This window comes from Acanthaster planci, linkage group LG02 (genome assembly GCF_054643075.1).
Source record: "Acanthaster planci isolate LZ-2023a linkage group LG02, COTS_SCS, whole genome shotgun sequence".
NCBI classification, from domain to species: Eukaryota; Metazoa; Echinodermata; class Asteroidea; order Valvatida; family Acanthasteridae; genus Acanthaster; species Acanthaster planci.
In genome coordinates, this window is record NC_141778.1 from 24254916 (window position 1) to 24279584 (window position 24669).

The following is a 24669-nucleotide window of genomic DNA, read 5'->3' on the forward strand; positions in this document are numbered from 1 at the left end:
TACTTGGTTCCATTTTGTCAATTTTGTTACCTGAAATTGCCCCTGTAAATGTCAACAAAACATTTCATATATGCTTACTTGCAGGTTAATTGTTGGGAAAAACTCTGGGTAAATATATCTTTGGAGTCAATTTAATGTCAATTAAGATCGCAGTTTAATCAACATAAAGCCCCCCCCAAGGTACAACGCTTAACTGGTTTATTGCTGTTATCAATAGAAAAGAAACTTGGGTGAATAATAACGTGAAATTTTACAAAAAAGATAATTCGTGAACAAAAATTCAAAATTAAAACAAAAATTAGAATTTACAAAGAGAAGGAAAATAACTACAAAAATTTTCCAATGTGGAGCGAGTTGATTTCGGTTATGTATGCTATGTGAAGGCCTGGTATGACCCCATGACGTGGGGACTTTTGTTTGCTTGAAATCCAGATAATTTGACTTCTTAGCTGTTCCCCCGAGGGTTGAGTTGTTGAGATTTTACTGCATTGTTTCACACTTAAAACTTAGAAATAAAAAGTTTAAATTGCGAAGTTTTGCAATTCTAGTTCCTGAATGTGCACCAGTGAGCATGCCAGTGGTCAGAACTGCTGTTTTGTTACCATTTTGAAAGTTATTAAAGGTACCTGGGTACCCACCCATTACGGAAATATGGTATACGGTTCCCTCACCCTCAAATGCATACCACTACTTTTTCCATTGGCAATCTCCACAAAGCTAGGCTTCTGTGTTACTAAATTGATTATTATTCCTATGTTTTTTAACTGGAGATTTTGGGAGGAGGACCAGTTTTAGCACCTCTTGTTGAGTGAGGCTTAGTGTGTGATGAATCAGTTACATTTGGCTGAATCAAACGGACCAGTTTTAGCACCTCTTGTTGAGTGAGGCTTAGTGTGTGATGAATCAGTTACATTTGGCTGAATCAAACGGACCAGTTTTAGCACCTCTTGTTGAGTGAGGCTTAGTGTGTGATGAATCAGTTACATTTGGCTGAATCAAACGGATATTGAGGGCCATGCATGCTGTGTATGGATGCTGCATTAGGTAAAAAAAGGAAGTTTGTTTAAAAATTGCAATAGGCCATGTGATTTTTGACTTTGCATCCCACAGATGTGCAAGATCCCACTCTGAATTGCTCAGAAACCATCAGGGAGTTTGCAGATGCCTCTCAGACCTACAAGAATGTCACTTGGGATCTGCCACAAGTCCGTGACAACTCCAAATTTGATATCAACCCAGAGCTTGCTCATGGAAGTCTACCACCAGGATCGATGTTCAGCAGAGGTTCTCATGCAATCACTTACCGGGCCACAGATGAGGCAGGAAACACTGCAACATGTTCATTCACCGTCATAGTCCAAGGTGAGCGAGTCATTGTTAACATCAGTTCAAGGTTTGGAGTAATTGCATACAAAGACACCTCTCACAGGATATGGCATGTACTAGTTAAAACTCTTGCCTGTCCGTCAGAAAATTCCACTCAGTGTCTGTTGCTATCATTTCAGCAGGGCCAAGTAACAAAAACCCAAATATTGCAGAGCATGTGAAGTTTGTAAACTTTGTCCAAATTTACCCAAATTCCAAATTAGCCAAGTCCATGTGACTTAGTTGTGTGTTTATTGTTGGACAGTTCCATTGGGGTGTCTGTCTATTTTGCCAAAAGAAACAGATATAGAAAGAAAAGAAGAAGTTTAGACCATTTGAATTGTTGCTATATTTTGTAGTGTATCCTTGCAAACAAAGATTGAACGTGTAAGCATTGCTCAAGAAGAAGGTTATCTGCTCATCAAAACCAAGCCACTTTCAGAGAATGGAACCAGATCTCACCTACCTAAATGGGATGGAGAGGTTTAATTCTTTTTCCGATACCGAGACCGTCCCAGAGCACCAAGGTTGGAAATGCTAAATTTGATATTGGTAATACACAAAGGCACTGTGATGTACAAAGCCTTCAACCCTTAATTGACATTTGTAGTGATCCAGTGTCCAGCTCTCCAATTCCTATCTGGTCAGAGGAGGATGTGCTCATCATCACAGTTCATCTATGGCTCTGACTGCCAGTTTGAGTGTCAGCCAGGCTTTGTGTTGAAGGGCAATGCCAGCATTGAATGCCAGCGACAAGGGAACATAGGAGTCTGGAGTGCAGAGCAGCCAACCTGTGAAGGTTAGTACTAGAATAGACCATGCTCGGTTTGCCTACAACTTTTGTGGGCAGCCAGAGTTTGCAAAAATATCACCTTTTGGTTGGTTTTCACTTTTCAGAACGGACATTTGTCTCATTGATTTTAAATAGAGTTGTATTTTCATTTAGTAGTATTTGTATCATTAACTGGTGTTCTGATAGCCGAGTGGGATTTTTCAAGGGTTTAAATAATGTGGGTATTGGCGTACATGTATATACACTTCCTGACGTGGAATTTAGTCAAAATATGCAGCATAAATCCTCATGCAGAACCTAAAATACTTGTTAATTAATTTCTACTATATAGAAAGGGTACTGTACATGTAAGTTTCTATATTTTTCATGTTTCGTCAATTATGCCAGAGCTGCCAACTCTTCCACATTTTGCGGAAGGTTTCCGTATTTGACGGCAGTCTTCCGTTATTCTGCAATAACACACATGTATAAATCTTCTGTATTTTAAACCCTATGGCTAAAAGATAATAACAGCGTAAATTTAAACCTCTCTCTGCACTGTATAAGCTGCATGATGTACCGTATTTTGTGCGCTGTATTATTGTCTTGACTGCAAGACTGTGCGACCACTGATCGTGACGCCCTCTGTTGGCTAATTCTGCCCTGCGTTATTGGTGCACGTATTCTCTAGGACCTGCAGATAGCTATGGTGCTCGGCAATGAAACTGCATGTGTAGGGTTGTGTAGCAATGCTGTACACATGTGGTGATTTGGCAGGCCCAAGTCCGTCTGGGTATAAAGCAAAAATGGCATCGTCGTAAGGCAAATTAACCAGCAAGAAAGGTGCGGAAAAAACTACGCACAGAAATTTTGGGATGAATACCGCGTAACATAGAATTTCATCAAAAGGTCAGGTGTGTGCGCACCTGCTCATGTGATTTCGCAGTTAAATTTGGCGGGAAAAATGGCATTAAAAAGACACGTTGTATCAAGCAAGCACCGAAATGCAGAGAAAGCTTGAAGTAGGCCTAATACGCCTTCCATTTCTAGATATTTTGTGCAGAGTTACAGTTCATGATCATGTCAGTGGGACACTTAGCATTTTTTTGGCAGACCTGTCTCAGAAACGAAATTGGTTTTTCTCGAGAATATTTGCCCAATTTTCATAACATTGTTGTCAAAATAGACAAACTAGTCATTAGACAGAAAACACTTGAAAGCTTGGTACCAAACATTTTACAATTATTGATGACAAAACAAGTGTGTTCTGTGTAATTTGTTTGAGGAGACAACTGGAAACCTGTTGATAGTGACTTCATTGCAGTTTGAATCTATTGATTATATTCCATGAAAACAGTTTAACCATTTCATGCCGGGGCATTTTTCAATGTTGATGATGCTGGGCCGGCATGACTATCATTTTTTCCGTTTTCAAATTAACGGTCATTTATAGCCGCTCCAAGTAATCTTTAGGCACTACTCTAAGTTGACAGGTGACCTTCGTTGACGCCCGAGTATTTCAGCTAGGCCAGCAGCCTTGTAAACAGAGCCCAGATTGTGCGGTGTTGTATAACTGTCTTTTGTTCACGAACCTGGCTTAGTGCACTGCTGACCTCTTTTCAATAGGGGCCAGATTAGCGTGCAGCGGTGCTGTGTGGCTCATCGCTGCGGTGGTAGAGTGCTTTTGTCCCCGGTGGTAATCCGCTTGCCCTCAATGCCCCAAACCCTGGTATATGGTTTCAAAACAAGGCTGGATTATCTCCACTTTTGAGAGTGAAAAATGTCGGTAATGCCCAGCAGCCTGGTCTTTTGTTACAGGGCCCTGTTTCCTTTGTCTGAGTTCGGAGACCCCGGCCACCCATATAAACCATACATCTCCGATCCCGGAGTCCCCGGCAGGAAGTGGTTAACCGCCTGAAGTTATCTGTAAACACACATAATTTTCGTCATTTGTTCCACGGATGACTTGTGAACTCATTTAAGAATTCTTTTTTCATTTCCGTGGTTGACGTATTAATGCGTCGTACTTGGTTGGGTCAAAGTGCAATTGCAAGGTTGAAGAATTTGCAGGTAAAAAATCACCCCCAGCATCTTTTTTGGATATTTAGAAAATCTGACGTAAACTGGTTAATTTGAAGGTCTTTTCTGTCTTGCCAATGTAATGACATTATAATTTGACCTTTTGCAGCTATAACATGCCCTCCGCTGACCGCTCCAGAAAACGGTATATTTGTGGGAAATACATCATGCTCAACAGCCTATGGCTCTTGGTGTCAGTTTGAGTGTCATGACGGCTATCAGCTCGCAGGGAGTGGAGTCCGACGCTGTCTGGCGTTGGCTGGAGCAGCTGAGGGCTACTGGGATGGCTACGAGGCTCGCTGTGAAGGTAACCTAGGCTCACCTACATAGACTGAAATTTTTGGCAGCGTGGATCTGAGGGGCCTAGACATCACACACATGAATAAATTCCAATGTACATGTATAGTGCCCAATATGATACAATACCAGGGCTCAAAATTAACAGGTGCAGGTAGCTAAAATGCACCCGTTTGTCTCAGAAATGCGCCCGTAAATCATAATGACGGGCGCAAGTACTTACGCCCGTTTGATTCCATGTACCTGAACATTTGTTTCTCCTTTTGTTATAAAAAATACCTGAACATTTTGACTTCGCTTCGGATCAGCCTTTTCACGGAACCATAACATGGTACAATTTTGTTTACCATGTCAACGAGCGCACGCCGCAGTCTTGCATGCGATGCATGCGCACATATGAACGTACACACACACGCACATACACGGCCAGTGTCACGATTGTATGGAAATTCAAGCCAAATGAGCGGATTCGGCTTAGACTTCAGTTTCGCTGGTTCCAGTCATAGCTTGAACATGTGGTTTTGAACCATGCTCCAAAATAGCTGGAACCAGGGCAAAATCTCAGCCTGATCCACTCATTTCAAAAATGCTCGATTGCTGCAGTTAGTTCCCTTTTATGTCTGTGTGCATATGCACGTTATAAAGGCCCAGTGCCTGACCTTTTGTGTAGCGTCGCTAAGCACATGTTTGAGGTTCTGTTTGGTCACATAGTCACTACTAGTTGTACGTCGCATGCAACCCGCAAAAATAACAACTTGTTCAAGGTTTTAATATCTGCCAAAGACTAAACCGTACATTATCGGTGTCATTAATTTAAACATAAGCAACAGCAAGGACCAGGGTCTTTGCTTTTTTTTTCTTGAACATACTTTATGTCTTTAATATTGTATGCAGGCATGCAACGTTTCCGCGGATCCAGGGATTTCTGGATTTTTAAAAATCCCTCCGCACAAAAATTATATCCCCGTTTTGGGCTTGTTTATATTTTTGCTATTTTCCACTTTTCGGTACACATTAATGAGCACAAAAACCTTGTCTGGCCCCTTGTTTTGTGCACGCGTTAAATGCACTAAAAAGTGCAGGACACAGACTCAGCCCCGTACTTTTAATCACCGTCTGTCGATGACAAGCCAGTAGTCCGGTGCCGAATTTTTTCCTGATGTTAATGAATTTGGCGTTATATGGATACTGTACCGCTTCCGCGGCTAGCCGCAAACGTTGAAAAAACGCTTTTGTCAACGTGCATTGTGATCGTTGATCACCCACGCGTCAAAACTCAAAATGACTTCCAAAAGGAAGGCTATCAGATCAAAGAGCCATTGCACAGCACCCACTTCAACATTCCAAGACCCCAACGTCCAAAACAAGAGCACTAGAGGTTGCACCAAAGGTCGCTAAGAGAGCCAGATTAAATCACATGGAAAGGGTGAAAACATCCAAAAGATCCATGTCACAGATTTATTTCACAGAATGTACCTCTCATAATAAAAAGTTCAAAAAGAATCACAAATAAGAAGCATTTTGTGTATTTTTAATGTAAAGTATGCCATAAAAAGCTTTACATCTTTCACTCAAATTTCACTTCAACTGGGGCCAAAAACTGCATAGAATGCACCACAGAACATGTAAAATTCAAAATTTTCCAGGGCCCTAAGGCGGGCCCGGACCCCACGCCGAATTGGCTTCACGCTGCAGGCATGCAGTTTTGTATGCAAGAATATATTCCTCGTTTTTCAATTTAAGAGTTAATGCCTGCTATGGGAGCTACTCGCCCCCCGTAAAGTGACAAATTCAGCTGTCTAGGGAACAAGTAACTTGCTCCTGTGATGATTAGCCCAATTTCAAGCCCTGTGTACTTAAAATTTGTGACTGTGTGCACCCTTACATGATGCAAACGGTGAAACTCATAGTCTAAATATAGCAATGCAGTGATCCCAAATAATTTCTTTGGGTCACTCACACTCTCTTGGGCATGTAGATGTACACTCATGACCTCCTTTTCAGTTCATGTGTGTATAATAGAGATGTCATCTAGTCAACCACAAGTCGAATCACAGATGAAACAAATGTCAAGTCAAATCACTAGTCAATCAGTCAAATCACAAATTTACATTTCAAGTAAACCTCAAGTTAAATTACGAATCAATTACAAGTCAAATCACAGGTCAGTCACTGATCAATTACAAGTCAACAGCAATCAAATCACAATCACACGTCAAATGACAAGTTAGCCTCAGGTCCAGATACAAGTCCATTAAAAGTCAATCAGAAGTCAGCCAGAAATCTGTCACAAGTCAAATCACAGATCAATCAAAAGTCACATCACAAGTCGATGTCTGATAGAACATAAGTCAGTCACACATGACAGAGTGAACAGGCCTTTGTCAAAAGTCCATTAGAATGGCTTGTTACTTGACTGAATGATTTATGATCAAAGATCAATTTGTATGGCTTTTGACATTCAGAATGAATTATGATACCGATCAATATCACAATATCACAAGATACTGATCAATCAGTGTCACTCACGGTCTTTGGCATTTTATTTATCTGGACTTTCTGATTTTGGTACATCTTTGGATAAGTTCAGTCAGGTAAGAATGTGTATTTGTGCGTGAAGGTTGTGAAAATGAAATCAACTTTGCAGCCAAGCAATTGCTTCATCATGCATTAGTAAATTTCCAAAGAATTTCCAAGGGAGAAGGAAGTAAAGAAACATTGAACACTGATGTGTGGTACCTTAATACGTGTGTACTAACAGCTGTTAATATTTCCATTGTTGAGGATGTCATATTTGATGGAGTCAAGCCCCCTTTTTACTTTCCCTCTGTATTCAGAGCAAACTTGTCCACGAGTCTACATCCCTCCTAATGCCAACATCACCAACCAGGATGAATGTCCAGCCACTGACCAGATCCCAGCAGGGACCACCTGTCGTTTTGCCTGCCGACCAGGCCACGTGCTGACTGGGTCTACAGAGGTCTCTTGTGGGATGGATGGAAACTGGAATACCACCTTCCCATACTGTGAAGGTACATGTAATGTAGTTTAGCTGAGGACAAATAATGAAACTCAGGATTATGCTATACTTAAAATGATCAGATCCCCATAAAAATTTAGAATTTAATAATCAGGCATGCTTGAATAAATTCCCTTTTCAAGCTTTAATCTGAAAATTGATTGTTGTCTAAGAATTTAGCAATCAATGTTTTTGATAAATGAGTACAGTCAGCTGGCATCAAGTAGCATTTAGGTTAATGCATTTTGACATGCCTTGTGTTTATTTACACTGCCTGCAGTTATTACCTGTGACAGCAGTGAGTTGCCTGCACCGCAGAATGGAATAAAAAATGGCTGCCCCCATGCTCAGGAAATCTACAGCACAGTGTGCACACTGATTTGCGACCTTGGTTTCATGCCGACCCAGCCCACCTATGTAACCTGCGGTGATGACGGGAATGGAGGGGGGACATGGGATAAAAACACTATCACATGTGAAGGTACGGTCAGGTTGGTCTGCTGTTCAATTTGCAATCAGCCACTTGGCAATCACCCCAGGAAACTTGTAAAGCAAAAAGCCATCATAGTGGACCAAGTATCTCCTGCTTTAGGCACCTGGGGGGTTGTGGGACAAGCATCCACCCTGAATGGGAACAAGTTAGGGCATGTTTTATGTTGAAAAAACTGTCCATTGGTGGGAGTTCACTGTGTAAACTCTGCAGGTTTATGGGCATTTGGTTGGGGCATGCTGAGTAGTTTGCTAATATGGCTTTGTGGGGAGTGTTACATGAAAGTTTGGGTCGGGGGGGAAAAATTAGATTGTTTTCTCGAAACAAATTTTTCTCATCCACAAAAAAATGTCAGCCCTGTCGATTAAAAAAAATAAACAAACAGCCAAACAAATTGGCAACTTATTTCCAGGATGGCAAATAAATTAGTTGAACAAGATTGCTGGAAATTTGTAATTTGGTTTATTTGTTTCCACTTTATCTCTCAAAGATGTGTACAAATGGGAATAAATGTACTGTATGTGCTTTGCCAGTCTGAAACATTTTAGCGGCTTTAGGAGAATGGATACCTTTGGCTCAGACCCTCTGCTCAGGCCATTATCAGTTTCGGCTGATTCAGTCTTAAACAGCCAAGTGCCTGTTTAGTTCCTCAGGAATATTCCTCTTGCTCTTCATTGAGCTCATTATCTGATACTACTAATTAACTGGAACCAAGCAAATTCCAGCTGTACAATCTTAAAGCACTTTCCTGTTGACCTGGTGTCATATGGCATCTCTCATCCAAATTTGCCTGGCTGTGCTTTGCAGAGGTCAAATGTGATCCACTGGATGCCCCTGGTACTCCAGGCTACATGCCACTGTCATGCACGCTGGACGGAGTGGCGGTTAACGACACAGATCAGATGCAGAGTTATGGCACTATCTGTATGGCAGCATGTGACCTGGGATTTACCAGTAGTGGCTCATGGAATCGTACGTGTCAGTTGAACAGGCAATGGGATGGTGTCCCAGCGCAGTGCACAGGTAGGCACTCTTCATGAGCGTAGATGTAGGGTTCTAGACTACAGTTGTGGTCCTGTGCCATCCCGACTTTCTTTATTGGATGTATGTTGAACTTCAAGCAGCACTGCTCATGTGCTCAGTGTTATCAGAGGTAGAGGCAGGTTTAGCTCAGGGAAAGGCTCAACAGGTGTCTTTTAAACCTAGGTTTTTCTCTTATTTTCGTATTTTTGGCAGTAGATGATGAGGGGTTGAATCTCCTAACCCCCTCCTTATCCGTCACAGTTACCCCTGTTTGCGCTGAGCTTTACTTGCAAGGAGGCAAAATGTTTCCCCCTTTTGTTTTTGTGTCAAAAGTGTCCTGTTTTATATGTATCAAGGGGGAATTTCTGACAGTTGGCAGACAAGTTCCCAAGGCTTTTCTCACACAGGACTTGAATGACTTGCGGCTTTTTCCCTTCTATCACTGTAAAATGACGCATTGTAGCCCCCATTTTTAGAGGCTTACTCAACCTGTTGGTCTCACAGTGAGCTGACATAACTGCCTTTTTCCAAATTTGTCAGATAAAACCCCACCCACTGTGATGTGCCCTCCAGACATCACGCTGTTTGCAGTGCAGGGGACCAGCTTTACAGTTAATGGCTTTGGATGGGAACCAATTCAGGTAATGGATGCGACCTTTTGCTTTTAAAAATACAGTGTTCAACGATGACAGAAGTGTCTCAGTATATTCCATTGCTAAGTCTGTTGATTTCATGCCAGATTTCCTTCTCTGCATTTAAGTTCCCTGGAATATTTTGTTGTACATACATGTATATATCTTGAAAAAATTGATTTTCCTTCAAAACCTTACTGTTGGGGATTTAAAGTATTTCAGATAAAAAAGCAAGGTCCAGGCAATGTCAGCCAAAATAGTTTTTCTTGCATACAGAGTTCGAAGTCAAACACACAGAGGGATTTAAGTGGCCAACGGTTTTAAAACTGTAGTTTTTGCAAAATATTCTGTATGCCCTAAAACGGCTACTTGCAAACGTACACAGAGAAATATGTCTTAATTTCTCAAACAGATCTTATTTGTCTTGGATAAAACATGTGAAAAACTTCACTTTTCTACTTCTTCAGCTCTGTCCTTGTCTGAAACCAGTGGGTTTGCAAGCTCCTGGTAGACGAATTCAACAGAACTCAAGGGACTTTTAGTCTGACATAAAACGAATTCAGAGAATTTTTCTCTGCATAGTACACAACTGCATAACACTCCCACATGAATTCTTTGTGGCAAGTTATGAGAGACTTTTAGTCGTTGAGGTATTGACAACATCATCTGGGTATGATTCTATCACAGTGTAAGCCTGAAAGGGTCCCTACAATGCATTCATTTTACTACAGCCCTTAAAATGAAATTGGGTTTCAATTGTCTATTTTCAATTATTGTGTGAATGTTTTAAAATGTGTTCTTATGCCCTTTTTCATAACTGCATTGTCATCGTAGGGAGAAAACCACAACCTTGCATTGATTTGTGGAATTTTGACATTTAGCTGTCCTTAATGTCCTTTTCTTAGGTAGTTTATTGTGTAAGTCAACAAGCAAATCTTTAACAAAACTGAATACTGTCTTCATGGTAACAGTGCTGTCAGTTGTCCAGGAAAGCTCAAACAATTTTAATGGATTAAAAAGTGCACTTCTGTAACTTAGTTTTTATTTATTGATGACTAGTATGATGACGCCCAAAAAGTATGTCTAAGAAAACTGCTTTGCAGGGCCTCTTTGCATTCTTGATTAGTGCTTTCCAAACATACCTGTGTAGTACTAACATTGTTGTATGCATTCGCCAACCTGTCAGGCCATGGACGCCAGTGGTAACCTCACTGCCAGACTGAATACCATCAATGGACGGCCAGCGCCGGCCAATAGGAGCTCTGTATTCTATGAAGGGACCTATCGGCTGGTCTATACTGCCGAGGATAGCAGCAGTAACATAGCATCCTGTGACTTCAGTGTGAACGTCCTAGGTAACAACAATAAGTACATGGAGGATGATTTGTGTTACTTGTCAGTCTGATTCAATTCAAACTAGAGAATATTTGGAAAGTTGGCCTTCCATTCCAAATCGGTCGTACTACATCTCCACAACAGCCAAATCAACATAAGCATGCTTTTGGTATTGGTCTTCCTCATTGAGTTTCAGGACAGGAGCCTGTCCTCTTCTTGAATTAGGAGGCTTGGAGTCCAAATGATGTTTGGTCCCATTTGGTGTTTTATTCCCATTAGTCCCTAGCGAGATCTTGAAATGTGCTTTTAGCGAGCAGTTTTGTTTACAAATACTTGATTTTTTTCCTCTGGTAATTCAATGATTTCACCACCAAATACTTTGTTTGGCAAGCAATCAGATATCCAATTATTTGAATACTTGGCATAGCCCCAGTTGCTTGATTGTTTGCCACCTGAGTTATCCTTTCGCCTTCATGAATTACTTGTGAAATTGGTCAGCACACACATGTACATGTAGATTATTGGTTCCTATCAAGGTTCCTCTTGCAGTAGCAATATGTTTTCTCCAAAAATGTTTGTGAAACTGCTGCAGCTTCACATGTTCATCATCATTCTGTGGCTGGGATTGAATTTCTGAAGGATTCTAAAAGTTTTCAAAGTTCTGCAGTAAGAAAGAGAAACAAAGTTCCTGCAGTTCGAAATGTGTTGGTCAGGTTCTCTTTACTGCATACATTGAATCATGCGTGTTTTTTTTTGTCTTGAGACAGTGTGTGATTATTTTGGTCTCCTCATTTTATTCATGCTACAGTCACCCGTTGCCCTCCGTTGTATGGTCCCCAGAACAGTGAGACCAGTCTGGTGTCTGGCCAAGGGACATGTCACAACTCTGCCGTATATGGCTCTGTGTGCAGCATAAGCTGTGATGTAGGTTACACACTGTCAGATGGTAGCCAAGAAGTCACAGCTGAATGTGTCAAGAACACAGCGTCATCAACAGTTGGTTACTGGCAGGGCCCAGTGGTAGAGTGCATCCGTAAGTATCTTCAACCTGCCTGATTTATGCCCGGAGTAATAACAATTATTTAAACTTTGTACTTTTCAAGGTCTTCTTTAATGGGAGCTCTTCCCAAAAGAAATGTTTGTCTGGACAAATGTTTTCTTGTGCATTAAACTCTATAGCAGTGGTATTGGTAGTATGGTAGGAGTGATCCCAGCCCAATTAGAAGAATCATGTTAACGTGATGAATATTTAGTGGAATAGTTTCATTACAGAGGTTAGCCCTTTAATGTTGTGTCCATTCAAAAAGAATAACCAAGGAAAAAAATGAAATTATAGAGACTGTTCTGATGAATGATTCACAGAGGTTACATGAATGCACTGCATAGAATCATGAATGACCCCTTCGTGCGAAATCCAAACTAATTTTCCTGTCAATGTTCCCTCGCAGCCAACATGTGTCAGGTACCAGCCATCCCCAACGGTTACATTTCAGGCTGCAGTGACCAGGAGGTAGAGTACCAGTCATCCTGCACGTTTGTGTGCAATCCTGGTTACCGTGACAACCGTACATCCCTGAGTAGGACCATTAGGACGTGTCTGGCTGATGGGAATTGGACAGGAGTGCAGCCGGTGTGTGAAGGTGAGGCAAAAATTAATGAACTCAGCCTTGTCTTTTTAACTTCATGTCAACCAACAATGGCAACCTTGCAGTTATTAAATTTTACATGCGTAGTCCTGGTTTCCTGTGACATTTCTCTTGCTTGATAATAAAACCAAATGAATGCCTGACAGTATTTGTATCAAGCTTTTGCTTCAAAGGGGCCACTTTTTAACAATCCAATCATTCTTCACTGCAGCTGTTGTGTGTCCCACCTTACCAAGCCTGGACCATGGTACAGTCCAACCCAGTGAATGCTCCACCCAGCATGAGCTTCCATACAACACCCAGTGTATATTCACCTGCAATGAAGGCTTCTCTCTCAATGGTCCCTACAGCAAGGTTTGCACTGCCCAGGGAGTGTGGAGTGATGCACGCCCAGTCTCCTGCTCAGGTAAGCTAAATAACCAACCAACTCATTGTGTTTTTTGTAGAGGTCACCCCACGTGAGACCTGGAGGCACCACACACAGGTAAAATAAAGAAGGTAAGTAGTGTGTCAAAGATTACAATAGATTACAATAGATGTCTTCAATAGATGTTTGTCTGGAAACCTGGATTTAAGCTCTTGGTGGATTCAGAAAAACGTGGCCCTACTCATCACGTCATTACTAGAAGAGAAGTTGAGAAAAACAGACAAGCAGATACTGTAGATTACAATTTACAGTACACAGAAATACCAGCAGAGAATTCAGCCAGGTCACAGAGGTTAAAAAGTTGTAAAGTACCCCTCCGCCAATCTGACCTCTCTGTGCTAGATCTTCTTTAGAAGAACTTGGGTCACCATGGCCAATCCAAGCTTTCTGCTGGGAATTGCATGCTGTACTGATGAAAGAACTTCTTGTGTTGTCTTAATGTGCAATTGTTGTTGTTCCGTTTCCTTGCATTTTGTCACCACTTTCTGGCTGGAGATAACTGACCACAGATCACTGAACCATGCAGTCTCCACACTCGTTCACACAGATTCAGAACAACTTACAACCTCATGTTCCCTTGCCAGGACTTCTTTCATTTTTGGCTTTTTTGGTATCGTATCCTTGCCAGATCACCAGCCACCAGTGTTCACCGAGTCCTGCCCCAAGTACATCTCTGAAATTGCACCCCCCAACATGAGACAGACTGTTGTCTATTTCACTCCACCAGATGCCACAGATAACTCTGGTGATGTCACTGTGACCAGGTCTGTATTCATTTTGTAATAGAGTACCGAAGTGAATACGTCACGTGCACAATTAATGTGTAAACGGCATAAGCGCCAGAACCAGCGCGTGAACCAACATGCGCGCGTACTCCATCCGTTTGCACTGCACTTTCTGGTTCACAGTGACGTCACACTTCGGTACTCTATACATTTTGTACTAGTCCTTATTTTACACACTTGTAGAGATCTGAATAACTTGCTTGCCATGATGAAAGCATTGAACAAGTCTGGTCGGCTGGTACTCCTGACTCCCTCATTGCAATCAGAACTTTTAATCAAGAGGTGTCAGAGAAACCTCATCACAACATCCTAGCAACACTTGAGTTTAGTGCTTTTAAGAAGCCGTAATTGTTATCCTTCTTTGTTGTAAACTGAAAGAGTCTTAGCCTTTTGTGTCTGTCCAAGAGTAGTAGTTGTGTGTTTTGCAACTGATTGGGGAAAATGTTACTTGAACTACTTTTTAACATTGAGGCCTTCTTCCAGGTTACAAAATGTTCATTTGTTGGTTGATGTGACATGTGCAAACTCTTTGTGTTGAAATCTTGGTTCAAAGAAGGTATTTTTCAGTATATGGTGTACTTCTTCATGTTCGGTTGATTTACTAAGGGTTCAAGACCGGCTCAGGAGAATGGACGTGACTATGCCCGAGCCGCAGGCAAGGGCATTATCAGCTTTCAGTCTCCTGAGTATAAGACCGGCTAAGCACATATTTATTCCCATTTTTCAGTACCTTTTTAGTCAAAAAGTCGAAAGAAGTCAACATACGATAGATTTCCAACAATTTTGTTCTAGAATTTTACTTTCATTTTCGCAAACACCCGGTCCATTTTATGGTGTATTCCTTTTTCAAGTTGTCCAATAGAATCTCCTTGAATGAACTTGGTATGCTCATGGGGAGCTGTGTGCACACAGTCTCTTGACCAATCAGAATCGATTAAACTGTCTTGTATCCAGGTGCCAGCACTTGATTCGTCACTTCTCAGCGGGCATTATCAAATGTTAATACACGGTTAAGTTGCACGATGTGGAATAGGGAGACTGTCTGAGGTATTTATGAATCATGCTTAAACATACGGCAGACATGTTGACTGTGAATTTACTGCATGTATATATAAATATATGTAAGTGAAAGAGTTACATCAATGCAAGACCCAAGGCTGTTGTGACATATTCATTTGCTTGCTCACAGTCAACACCCAAGCCTTGGTTCAGGTTCATTCTTCAGTGAACGTAAAACCCGCGTGGTGTACATTGCTACCGATGCTGCAATGAACAGAAGGCAATGTGATGTGTATGTCACTGTGCAAGGTAGGCAAGCATTCTGTCATTGACTATTTCAATCCAGGCTCACTCACTACAGACTGACTCTGAGCACAAACTGCCGTCTACGAGAAGTCCATCACCTATGTTGTTCAACCCCAAAAGAGCCTTCCCTAAGAACTTGGCTGTCCCATGCCTGATTTCAGTTAAACTTGGCAAGCAGGTGAAGAAATGCATTTTTTGGAGAATTGTGAAGTTTGAATCTAACATACAGTTTTGTTGTCATAGTTAATTGAAGTCGAGGCTTCTAAAGGTCCCTTACCCTGAAATCCTGGATCTAGAATTTCCTTCTGTAGTCTCTGTATTTCCTTCTCCCTTGACCCTTGACCCCATCAGTTCTACGCTGCCGTCCACTGCAAGCCCCTGCCAGTGGGTCCCTAATCCAGTGCCCCAGTAACATCTACGGTGCCACCTGCAGCTTTGTTTGCAATGAAGGCTACAACCTGATTGGTCCTAGCAACAGAACCTGTGAGAGGGTAAACATCAACTGGGCCAACCAGATCAATGGCAGCGACAACTTCCAGGTGGAGTGGACTGGTGCAAGTCCGACATGTTCACGTAAGGGGCTTTAAATCTGTCTCTTAATATTTTATCTACTACTCACCTATGGGTCATTCCATGAAGTTCGGGCACAGTTTGTTATGGCGTCCCTTGTTACATCGGTAACTTTTATTGCCCATTATTTTCACAGTACAACAGATGAAGTCATTATTATTCTGCAAAGATGAAGCACACCACTACAAGAACCTAGCAAGATTTAGAACAATGTCAATTTAGAATCCACATGCAGCGAAAAAGATGTTTATTTTCACTGATGTAACAAGGGACACTGTCACAAACTGTGCCCGAACTTCGTGGAATGACCCCTACAGAAGGTACTTAGGCAGACAGGCTTGTGTGGTTACACCCATGGTCTTCTTATGCTTGTGACTGCAAGTGATTGTTGGACAGCTCAGTGTATTTCAGTGGAAACATAGCGATTATCAAAGAGGACTAAACGTTCTGGTGTTCCTACAGGGATTCTTATGAGAGAGCAGCTCATTCCATTTGAAATCATGATGGACCATGGCAAGTTGGGAAAAATATGTGATTTGTATTCCTGGTGTGTTTTGAATGACTTGGATGCTGCATCTCAGGATGTTTTTATCCTTTTGATGATGCAATTGGATTTTTTTTTTCAGCTGTCACTTGCCCAGCCCTGGATGACCGACCCCTTGCAATACGCTCAGGTTGCTTTCACTACCCACCAGCCACTGAGCTGCTGGGAACCACCTGCAACTGGTACTGTCCGTATGGCTATCATGGAGTTGGTTCCCCGCGATCCGTTTGTCTGGCCAACAGCACATGGGATGTGGTTGACTTCTCTTGTGAAGGTAAACTGACTTGAAATGGCTTAGGTCAGATACCAGAAAATTGTAATGAAAAGTTTGTCACCACTCTATAAAGTCTCATGCAATTAAGATTAGTTTACAGGTTACATCAAAGAGGTCTTTATAAATAACACATTGACTGCCGTGCATGCATTTAATTTCATGGGGCATTCCCATTTGCCAAGCATTGTACGTATGCACGCATAGTTCATGGGTACTCTACGTATGCTCATTTATAATTATTCTATGGAGAAAACATACGAACAAAAAACTTGTAACTGGCAATGGCATGGAGTTGATTTTTCCACAATGTGAGCTACGAGTTATCTCGCTCCGCATCACTATGAGATAACTGGTTGGTTGGCAATGGGATGACAAACTTCTTGAATTCTCTGTGCTGCCTTTTTCAATATGTAGTACATTCTGTAAAAGTTTGTCCTGTCATTGACATTGTATTGGATGTTACATCTACTGAGGAGCTGTCCCTATCGCATTATTACAAAATGAGGCAACTAAAAGTGCTGATTGTGTGGCATACTACTCATTGAAGTGTACAAAATAAACTGCTCTATCAGGAAATCAGAACAAGCAAATGGAACTACAAGGACTACGTAGTAGCAGAATCTCAAACACCTGTTACTATGAGTATACTCGTAGTAGCAGAATCTCATACACCTGTTACTATGAGTATACTCGCAGTAGCAGAATCTCATACACCTGTTACTATGAGTATACTGACAGTAGCAGAATCTCATACACCTGTTACTATGAGTATACTCGTAGTAGCAGAATCTCATACACCTGTTACTATGAGTATACTCGCAGTAGCAGAATCTCATACACCTGTTACTATGAGTATACTCGCAGTAGCAGAATCTCATACACCTGTTACTATGAGTATACTGGCAGTAGCAGAATCTCATACACCTGTTACTATGAGTATACTCGCAGTAGCAGAATCTCATACACCTGTTACTGTGAGTATACTCGCAGTAGCAGAATCTCGTACACCTGTTACTATGAGTATACTGGCAGTAGCAGAATCTCATACACCTGTTACTATGAGTATACTCGCAGTCAGCAGTCAATGTTATATTTTTTTACACTAGTGACAATGATTGTACGTTTTTGGGGGGAGGGCTTTTGTGGAAGTTGCCAAAAGGTATGCATTGTTTTTATGAAGGAAAGTTTATGAGTTGAAGTACTTTCTTCATCGTGTGATTCCCACAAATCCTTCATGCCCAAATGTGGATTGTGTATGGTGAAGCCATAGTTGCATAATGGGTTGAATATTTGGTTGTGGTACAATGGTGTACGCTGAATATCAGTACAGTTGTATCAGCAAAGCTATTGTGATCTACTGCATAGAGCCATGTCTAAACCCATTGACTAGCGGTTGGATATAGCTCTAGACTCACGGTTTGGACGTGGTCAAAGCTAGTATTGGCAGAGAAGATTTCTTTGTTTCTTTAAATGTAATTAGTAACTGTCCCGTTTGTAGAGAATTCTACTCTTGATATCACTGTGGAATTGACCAGCGGAAATGGAGTTTACTTTAATGTTTCTTTTTCCAAACAGAGCGTAGCTGTCCTCCCCTTGTCCCACCAGCCGGCATGGAGATATCTCCACCCAACTGCCTGAACTCCCCAACGTTCAATGACAACTGCTTCCTGCAATGCTCCCAGTCAGGCTACAGAGTGGACCCTCCATCCTATGACTTCATCCGTTGCCTTGGCAATGGGGCATGGTCCCGCAACATGACTACATTCACCTGTGTCGGTGAGATTCTGTTTCTGTCAAAATTGTGATGATTTCACAATCATTCAGTCCGTTCCTTGAACCCCTTCTCATGACTGCATTGAATCCTTTACCTGTACTGGCAAAATATGAGTGAAAGCAAATCAGAAAATGACAAACCTCTGTCGAATGTTGGCCGTACAAGTGGCAAATTTGCCAAATTTGTGATGATCCAATCAAAGTATGTGGAATTTGAATAGAATCATTGTAATGGTGTTTGGATTCAGTAATAGCAGGCCAGCTTTAAGAAACCATAACAAGACCAGACACAAGACCAGTCACAAGTAACAGGGTGAACAGTGACAAAGGAATGCTTTTGTTGCAGTTTATTTGAATAGCTTGTGAATTCAATTCACACTGGAGGTCTTGGTCCAGTGCCCTTGTGAAGGTCTGAAGTGTTCTCAATTACAACATTGTAAAGATCAGATTCACAGTAGTAGTCTTGCCACAGCTCTTGAGGTTTAATGATAGTGTTTTCAACATTCATGATTGGAGTGGCGGAGTGTACAGTTATTCAGTAATGCTTCTTGCCTTGCACCCTCCTGATATTTAATGATGCCCAGTTTGGACTGGCGGCTAATTGAAAACTATTGAATGCCTATAGATGCTCAAGCTTTGTTGCTCTGTTGGAGTCGAGCCCAGGACCTTCAAGGCCGAGTCCTGGGTCTCCAAAGCCAAGACTGAGTCACTGACCTTTGAGGCCAAGACCAAGGCCACAGAGGCTGAGGCCAAGGCCAGTTAAACACACAAATATGTGTGTAACATAACTCTATTTAATGCTTAACTCTACATAAGGTGATTTTCTCTAAAATATTGGTAGCACAGTTGGCTGCACACAAACTTCATCTAGATTCACAAAAAACTGTTGTACATGACAAGACAATATCCCTACTTATTTTGTCTAAGAAAAATAGCCAAGTGCTATGTTTCATTAATTAGTTAAACTTTCAGCGTAATATTGTGAACGAATTTGAATAGACATAATCATGGCTTGAATTTCAACATTTTTGGGGCACTGCCATTTTGGCCTCAAGAAATGGGACATTTTAAGGGGCATCACGGCCAATGACATGGGCAGCAAGGCCCAAATTTCTACAAAGGAAAGGCACTGAGGCCAAAGAATAAAATATTCTGCAAAACAAGTTTAGAAACTGGAAAAAAAAAGTAAAATAGTGTTTTAAGGACAGTGACGAAACATCATATCACGGGCACATTTTCTAACAAAGGATATTTTTATTTAGAGAAAGTCAATTCATACACAAAAATTCCAGTGAATTAAACCATAGATTAAACAAAGTGAACATGTTTTGTTTCGATTTTGACACATCTTTTTGGAATGCAAAGCGTGAGGTTACCAACCACATCCCCCCGTGTTGTAAAGTTGACGAACCCATTACGTCATGGAATAGGCACATGTAGTTGAGTCTGCTGTGTGTTTGCATACACAATCCGAAACTAGGGGACAAAAGACCTAGCCGTAGCTGTGGAAGTCCGTTTCATACACGGCCTAAGCCTATGTAAGCATATGCTAGCTGGGTTGCTGCACATAATGCCTGGCTAGGCTGGTTGGCTCCATGCACCCGTGCGTGCCTGCAGTGTGAGAGCAAATAATCGTCCACTGAACATTGGGCTGCAGACATTTATGCATTGAAAATCAAAGCAAATGAGGGTGAGTCCTTCCTCACCACCACAAAAAAAGAGAAAAATTTAAAAGCTTTAATTGCTCTCACAACGTACAGTTGTTTTTATAAGAAAGAGAATTTCTTAAGTTTTTGAAATATGAAAAAACAAGAGTGCAAGAAGGTGACCGAGGCTTACGTGCTGGCCATTAATCCCAAAACAGGAAGTTGGAGGTTCACAAACAGTTTTACAGTTGCCAAAAAGTCCCCCAACCACGTAAATGTGTGTGTGTGAATAAAACCTTTTTTCAACAAGAACAAAAGAGGAAAGTTGGGAGCACTTTAAAAAATGACAATAACCGTACTTTCTCTGCTTGCCCAGCGCTGACCATTTGGCAAATCGTGGTGCACTTTATTGCTCAGCAGCCAACTGCGTCAACACTCATGATTTAAATCTCATTTGGTGATGGTATTCTTGGTCTCAATTTTTCAACACCGATATTCACTTTTGTAAAAATGTACACAGAAGCCTTTAAAAACGCCACCTAAAAATACCCTTTTTAGTGCATCGAAGAAAATTTCACGTTTCTTTCAAGGAACATTCAATGAGTACATCACAAAACTCAAAAGCTATTCATTTTGTGCAACATGGTAATAAGTATGGTTCTTGGGGAAAAAAGTTTATTTAGCTGCTTCGCGTCATTAAGGAGTCAAGGTACTGTACCATGTTTTTGTAGTCAAAAATGATCCATTCCCGATGCTTGTGCGTATGTCTTAAGTAGTTTGCAATGATAAAATGTTTGAGTACAACTAAAAGCTGGGAACACTGAGTCAAAATTGGCGGCCTTAAACCGACCTCCACTGATTCTTCGAGTCCTGAGGGTGCCAAGGTCAAGATTGAGTCACTACATAACGAGGCTGAGGCTAAGGCCAAGGCTTTAAAAAATCAGCCTCGAGGCCCACCTCGAGACCTCCAACACTGCTTTGTTGGCGTACAATTTGATTGATGTCAAAGACTTCACAGGTGCTCTGTTGCTTTTATTTTTTTGAATAGGATGCAATTTCTCTCCTGCATAATGAAACTTGATTTTCAAGAAGTAGACCAACTGATTTTAAAATGACTCATCTTGGTTAGCATCTAGATGGAATGATGTACCATAGAGAGCCAATGTAATCAGCAGAACCATTTGAATTCATTTGATCTCAGATTACGAGGATCCGCATTTCATTCTATGCCCACTGGATTTCATTGAGTACCCATTGCAAGGTGCGTCTGAAGCCACTGTGACATGGAATGTGATGGCAACAGATAACTCTGGAGAAACACCATCTGTTAATTGCAGCATCCAGCAGCCAACAGTGCTGACTGTAGGAGAACACCCAATCAGGTGTACAGCGACCGATGATGCAGGGAACCAGGCATTCTGTAAATTTGACGTCCAAGTCAAAGGTGAAACATTCTCTTATGTTTATAGCGTAGACTGCAAGTGATTTACTATTAGTTCCCTTCAAGTTTGGCAACCTTTGTGGTGGTGAAAAGAACTCTCTCACCTCTGAGTTTTATATATCCGCTACCAAGAAGTGCCAAGAATTTCAGAGGACAACGTTTTTCCTAAATTTTTTTCCTTCTGTTGGAAATACTCAAAGTTAATTGCTTTTGTATTTTGAATACAAGCTTTCCCATAACTGCTACAGCTCTTCTTTCACTTGAAACCTCAGAAGTGTGAAAGGAATATGCACTGTTTGCGACAGTTGTTTTTGCCACATCACCTATTTGTAGATTTCTTAATGATGCAAGTCTTTAAACCAAAGGTCAGTTTGAATTTGGGAAAAATGGCTTTGACATCAATTTTTTTTTACAAAACTACAAAGCAAGGTAGGATGGTGGTTTTTTCTGCACATACAAATTTGCCATCTGCAACCCTTGATCCAACACTTGACTACGTTGAGTCATATGATACAGGATTCTTCAAGCACATGATTTGATCCGCTGTATTGGTTCTCATAGGATTTATTGTAGTAATTTCCATCAATATTCATCCCAGTTCGCCGATGCAGGCAGCTCAACCCTCCCTTCTATGGCGACTTCCTCAAAGAGTGTGACAGCAGCCACGGATCTACTTGCCAAGTCCGCTGTCAGAACGGTTACACCCTGCAGGGTTCAGACACCGCCACATGCTCCAGGAATGCCAGCACTGGCTTGATGTACTGGGATTGGAATGGCCGACGCCCAGCTTGTCGAAGTAAGTGCAACAAACAAACTAGAGCTTGCTTTTACCTCAGCCTTTTTTCCATTGAAAACAAATAACAGTGATTACTTTTTTCCCCAGTTGCCAGCTGTCCATCTTTACCTGACGATTTGATCCCTGTCGGTGGGGGTGTCTATCCCTCCTTCTGTCGCGGTCCCATTCCTCCCTATTACGGCACCACCTGTCATTTCTACTGCCGCAACGGATTCCTCCTGGTGGGTCCTGCAGACCAGAAGTTGACCTGCCTTCCTGACGGAACATGGGACCAGGACCTGTACACACTCAATGTGCAGTGTCATGGTGAGTGCAGAGCAAGAGATCAGTCCTCGTAGGGAAGGTTGTCTGCTCCATGCAAGTTAGTTGAAAGCTCTGTGAGGAATACAAGCAATGTTGCTATAATGAGTCCATCTCAAGGCTTCTCAAGGCCATTAGAAGTCATCTAGTCTCATTCCAAGTCACAAACTAAGGAAATGAACTTTAACAAAGGCATTCTTTTGTCACGTTTCATTTTCTGTGACCTGTGAGAGACTTTGGGCTCAATCGCGATTTTAATACATGTTTGGAAAACCACAGTATAATCTACCTAAGCTATCTCAACATAGCTGTCATCAGCCGATGCTTTGAGATGTCAGTCATTCCAAGGCCACCTTGACACTCCAGCTACATTAACAAAGATTTTTGCCCAGATGTAAATTGTCCTTCAGCAAACTTATTGCTGGAGGTCACAGAGACAGCATTTTGCACCAGTATGATGAATGATTGAACATTTGTGATTACACATGCCTTAAGGAAGAAGGGAAGATTAGAATGCATTCCAATCAAAATGATCAGCTACCATCCTTTTAAACAGTATACAATTTTAGATTCGGGGAACATAATTGCATTTCCTCGTGAAAAAAAATTGATTAGTTCTTCTTGCTGAAGCTTGAAGTCAATGCAAATTAATTGGTTTTTCTTCTGTGCGTTAAACACAGGCTAGTTTTTACACTTGTCAACACCAACAATTAAAGGGAGACTTTTCTGATTGTGATTATTTTGGGGTAAACAGACATTATGCCACCAACCCTGCGTGTCTGCCTGGGCTCCCTGTCTGGCTCCATGTCCGGCCAGACCTTAGGCGTTGTGCTGTCCTTTGATGAACCCACGGCCGTCGACAACTCAGGAGCCCAACTGACATTAATCAAGACTCCTCCGGACATTGATTCCCCGTACAATTTCACACGGGACACCGACGTGTCGTATGTCTTCACAGACCCTGGAGGGAACAGCGTGTCGTGCAATTTCAGCGTCAGCATTCAAGGTGGGATCAGATGTATTTTTTGCATGTTTAGTTGTCTTGGATGCCGTATTTTCACTGTTCTTAACCAGTTAACGCAGGAGTACATGTTCACACAATCTGGCAGTCAGCATACACATGGACAGCTGACAGGTCAACTGTCATGTGTGCCTTAAGTCACTGCCAGTGGATATGTATACATAAATGCTACTTCCTCAATTTGCTTTGCACACACACACAAGTGTGTATTTGCCTACAACTGGGGACCCCCTATTGTTCCTCTTTTGTTTGTACTTTGTTTGTACCCTGGTGCAAAGTGATGGCATGTTTCTTAAAATTGGCTGCTTGTCCCTGGCAGTCAACAGTTGTTAAATGATCAACTGCGAAGCGTAGTTTCCATGTCGATGTAAAGAGACGCAGGGATAAAGTGTTTTCATATTTGAAGATCGTGACTAATGCAAACATCCATGCAGACAGTCAGGAAATTCAAGTCAGGTTCAACTTTGCCAAATGTCTGCACTGAGTTACCAGAATAGGCCTACACAAGCAAGCATGCTGGCATGACGGACATACAATGATGTCATTCTCGCTTAGCAGACAGTTTGCCCATTGCCTTTTTTAATACTAAAATATGATGCTCAAATTGTCAACGCTATTGCTAACCATATTAAAGCAAAAAACATCAAACTTTGCTTGGCTTCATGAGGTAGTAACACCTCCTAAAAAGTTTCAGATGCCATTTTGTGGAATTTTTGGTGAAATGACGTCATGCAACACCCATTCTGTAACTATCTGTCTTGACATCTTGTGTGCTGTCCGTCAACCTTTGTTGACATAGTATGGAAACCGGGCTTTAGTCTGTGGCTGAAATATAAGGGTGTTTATTCCTCAGAACACATGAGAGAAGTGAATGCAGTTAAGCAAAAGCACTCTATGCAGGTGTAACAGGTGGTATGTGTGTATGCACTGTACATAGGAAACACGTTTCTGTAGAGGCATAACACTGCATGTGGGGACAGGTACATATGCTGTAGGCATGGGTCGCACTGAGTGCAACATTTCTGGGGTAATGTATGGTCTCTGTGTATACAGTGCGCAAAAGTTGGAAGTTTCCCCACCAGGCTGTCGACTCTTCTTCACTAGTGAGGGGTTCCTTCTAGAGTAAAAC

The 24669-nt window shown here is 41.6% G+C and overlaps 1 protein-coding gene across 1 annotated transcript in view; it reads left to right on the forward strand.

Annotated features, from left to right (window-relative positions):
* Positions 1-555: 555 nt before the first annotated feature.
* LOC110988629 (uncharacterized) overlaps positions 556-24669 on the forward strand; it is a 51742-nt gene continuing 27628 nt past the window's right edge. The window contains exons 1-21 of the mRNA XM_087148922.1: positions 556-580; positions 1111-1362; positions 1976-2164; positions 4326-4523; positions 7351-7545; positions 7813-8013; positions 8830-9045; positions 9586-9686; positions 10864-11032; positions 11821-12045; positions 12461-12652; positions 12870-13064; positions 13714-13849; positions 15060-15178; positions 15527-15748; positions 16372-16563; positions 18139-18339; positions 21184-21426; positions 22022-22219; positions 22307-22525; positions 23274-23525. Coding sequence (XP_087005048.1) covers positions 556-580; positions 1111-1362; positions 1976-2164; positions 4326-4523; positions 7351-7545; positions 7813-8013; positions 8830-9045; positions 9586-9686; positions 10864-11032; positions 11821-12045; positions 12461-12652; positions 12870-13064; positions 13714-13849; positions 15060-15178; positions 15527-15748; positions 16372-16563; positions 18139-18339; positions 21184-21426; positions 22022-22219; positions 22307-22525; positions 23274-23525 — 3940 coding nt within the window. The remainder of the gene's footprint in view (positions 581-1110; positions 1363-1975; positions 2165-4325; positions 4524-7350; positions 7546-7812; positions 8014-8829; positions 9046-9585; positions 9687-10863; positions 11033-11820; positions 12046-12460; positions 12653-12869; positions 13065-13713; positions 13850-15059; positions 15179-15526; positions 15749-16371; positions 16564-18138; positions 18340-21183; positions 21427-22021; positions 22220-22306; positions 22526-23273; positions 23526-24669) is intronic.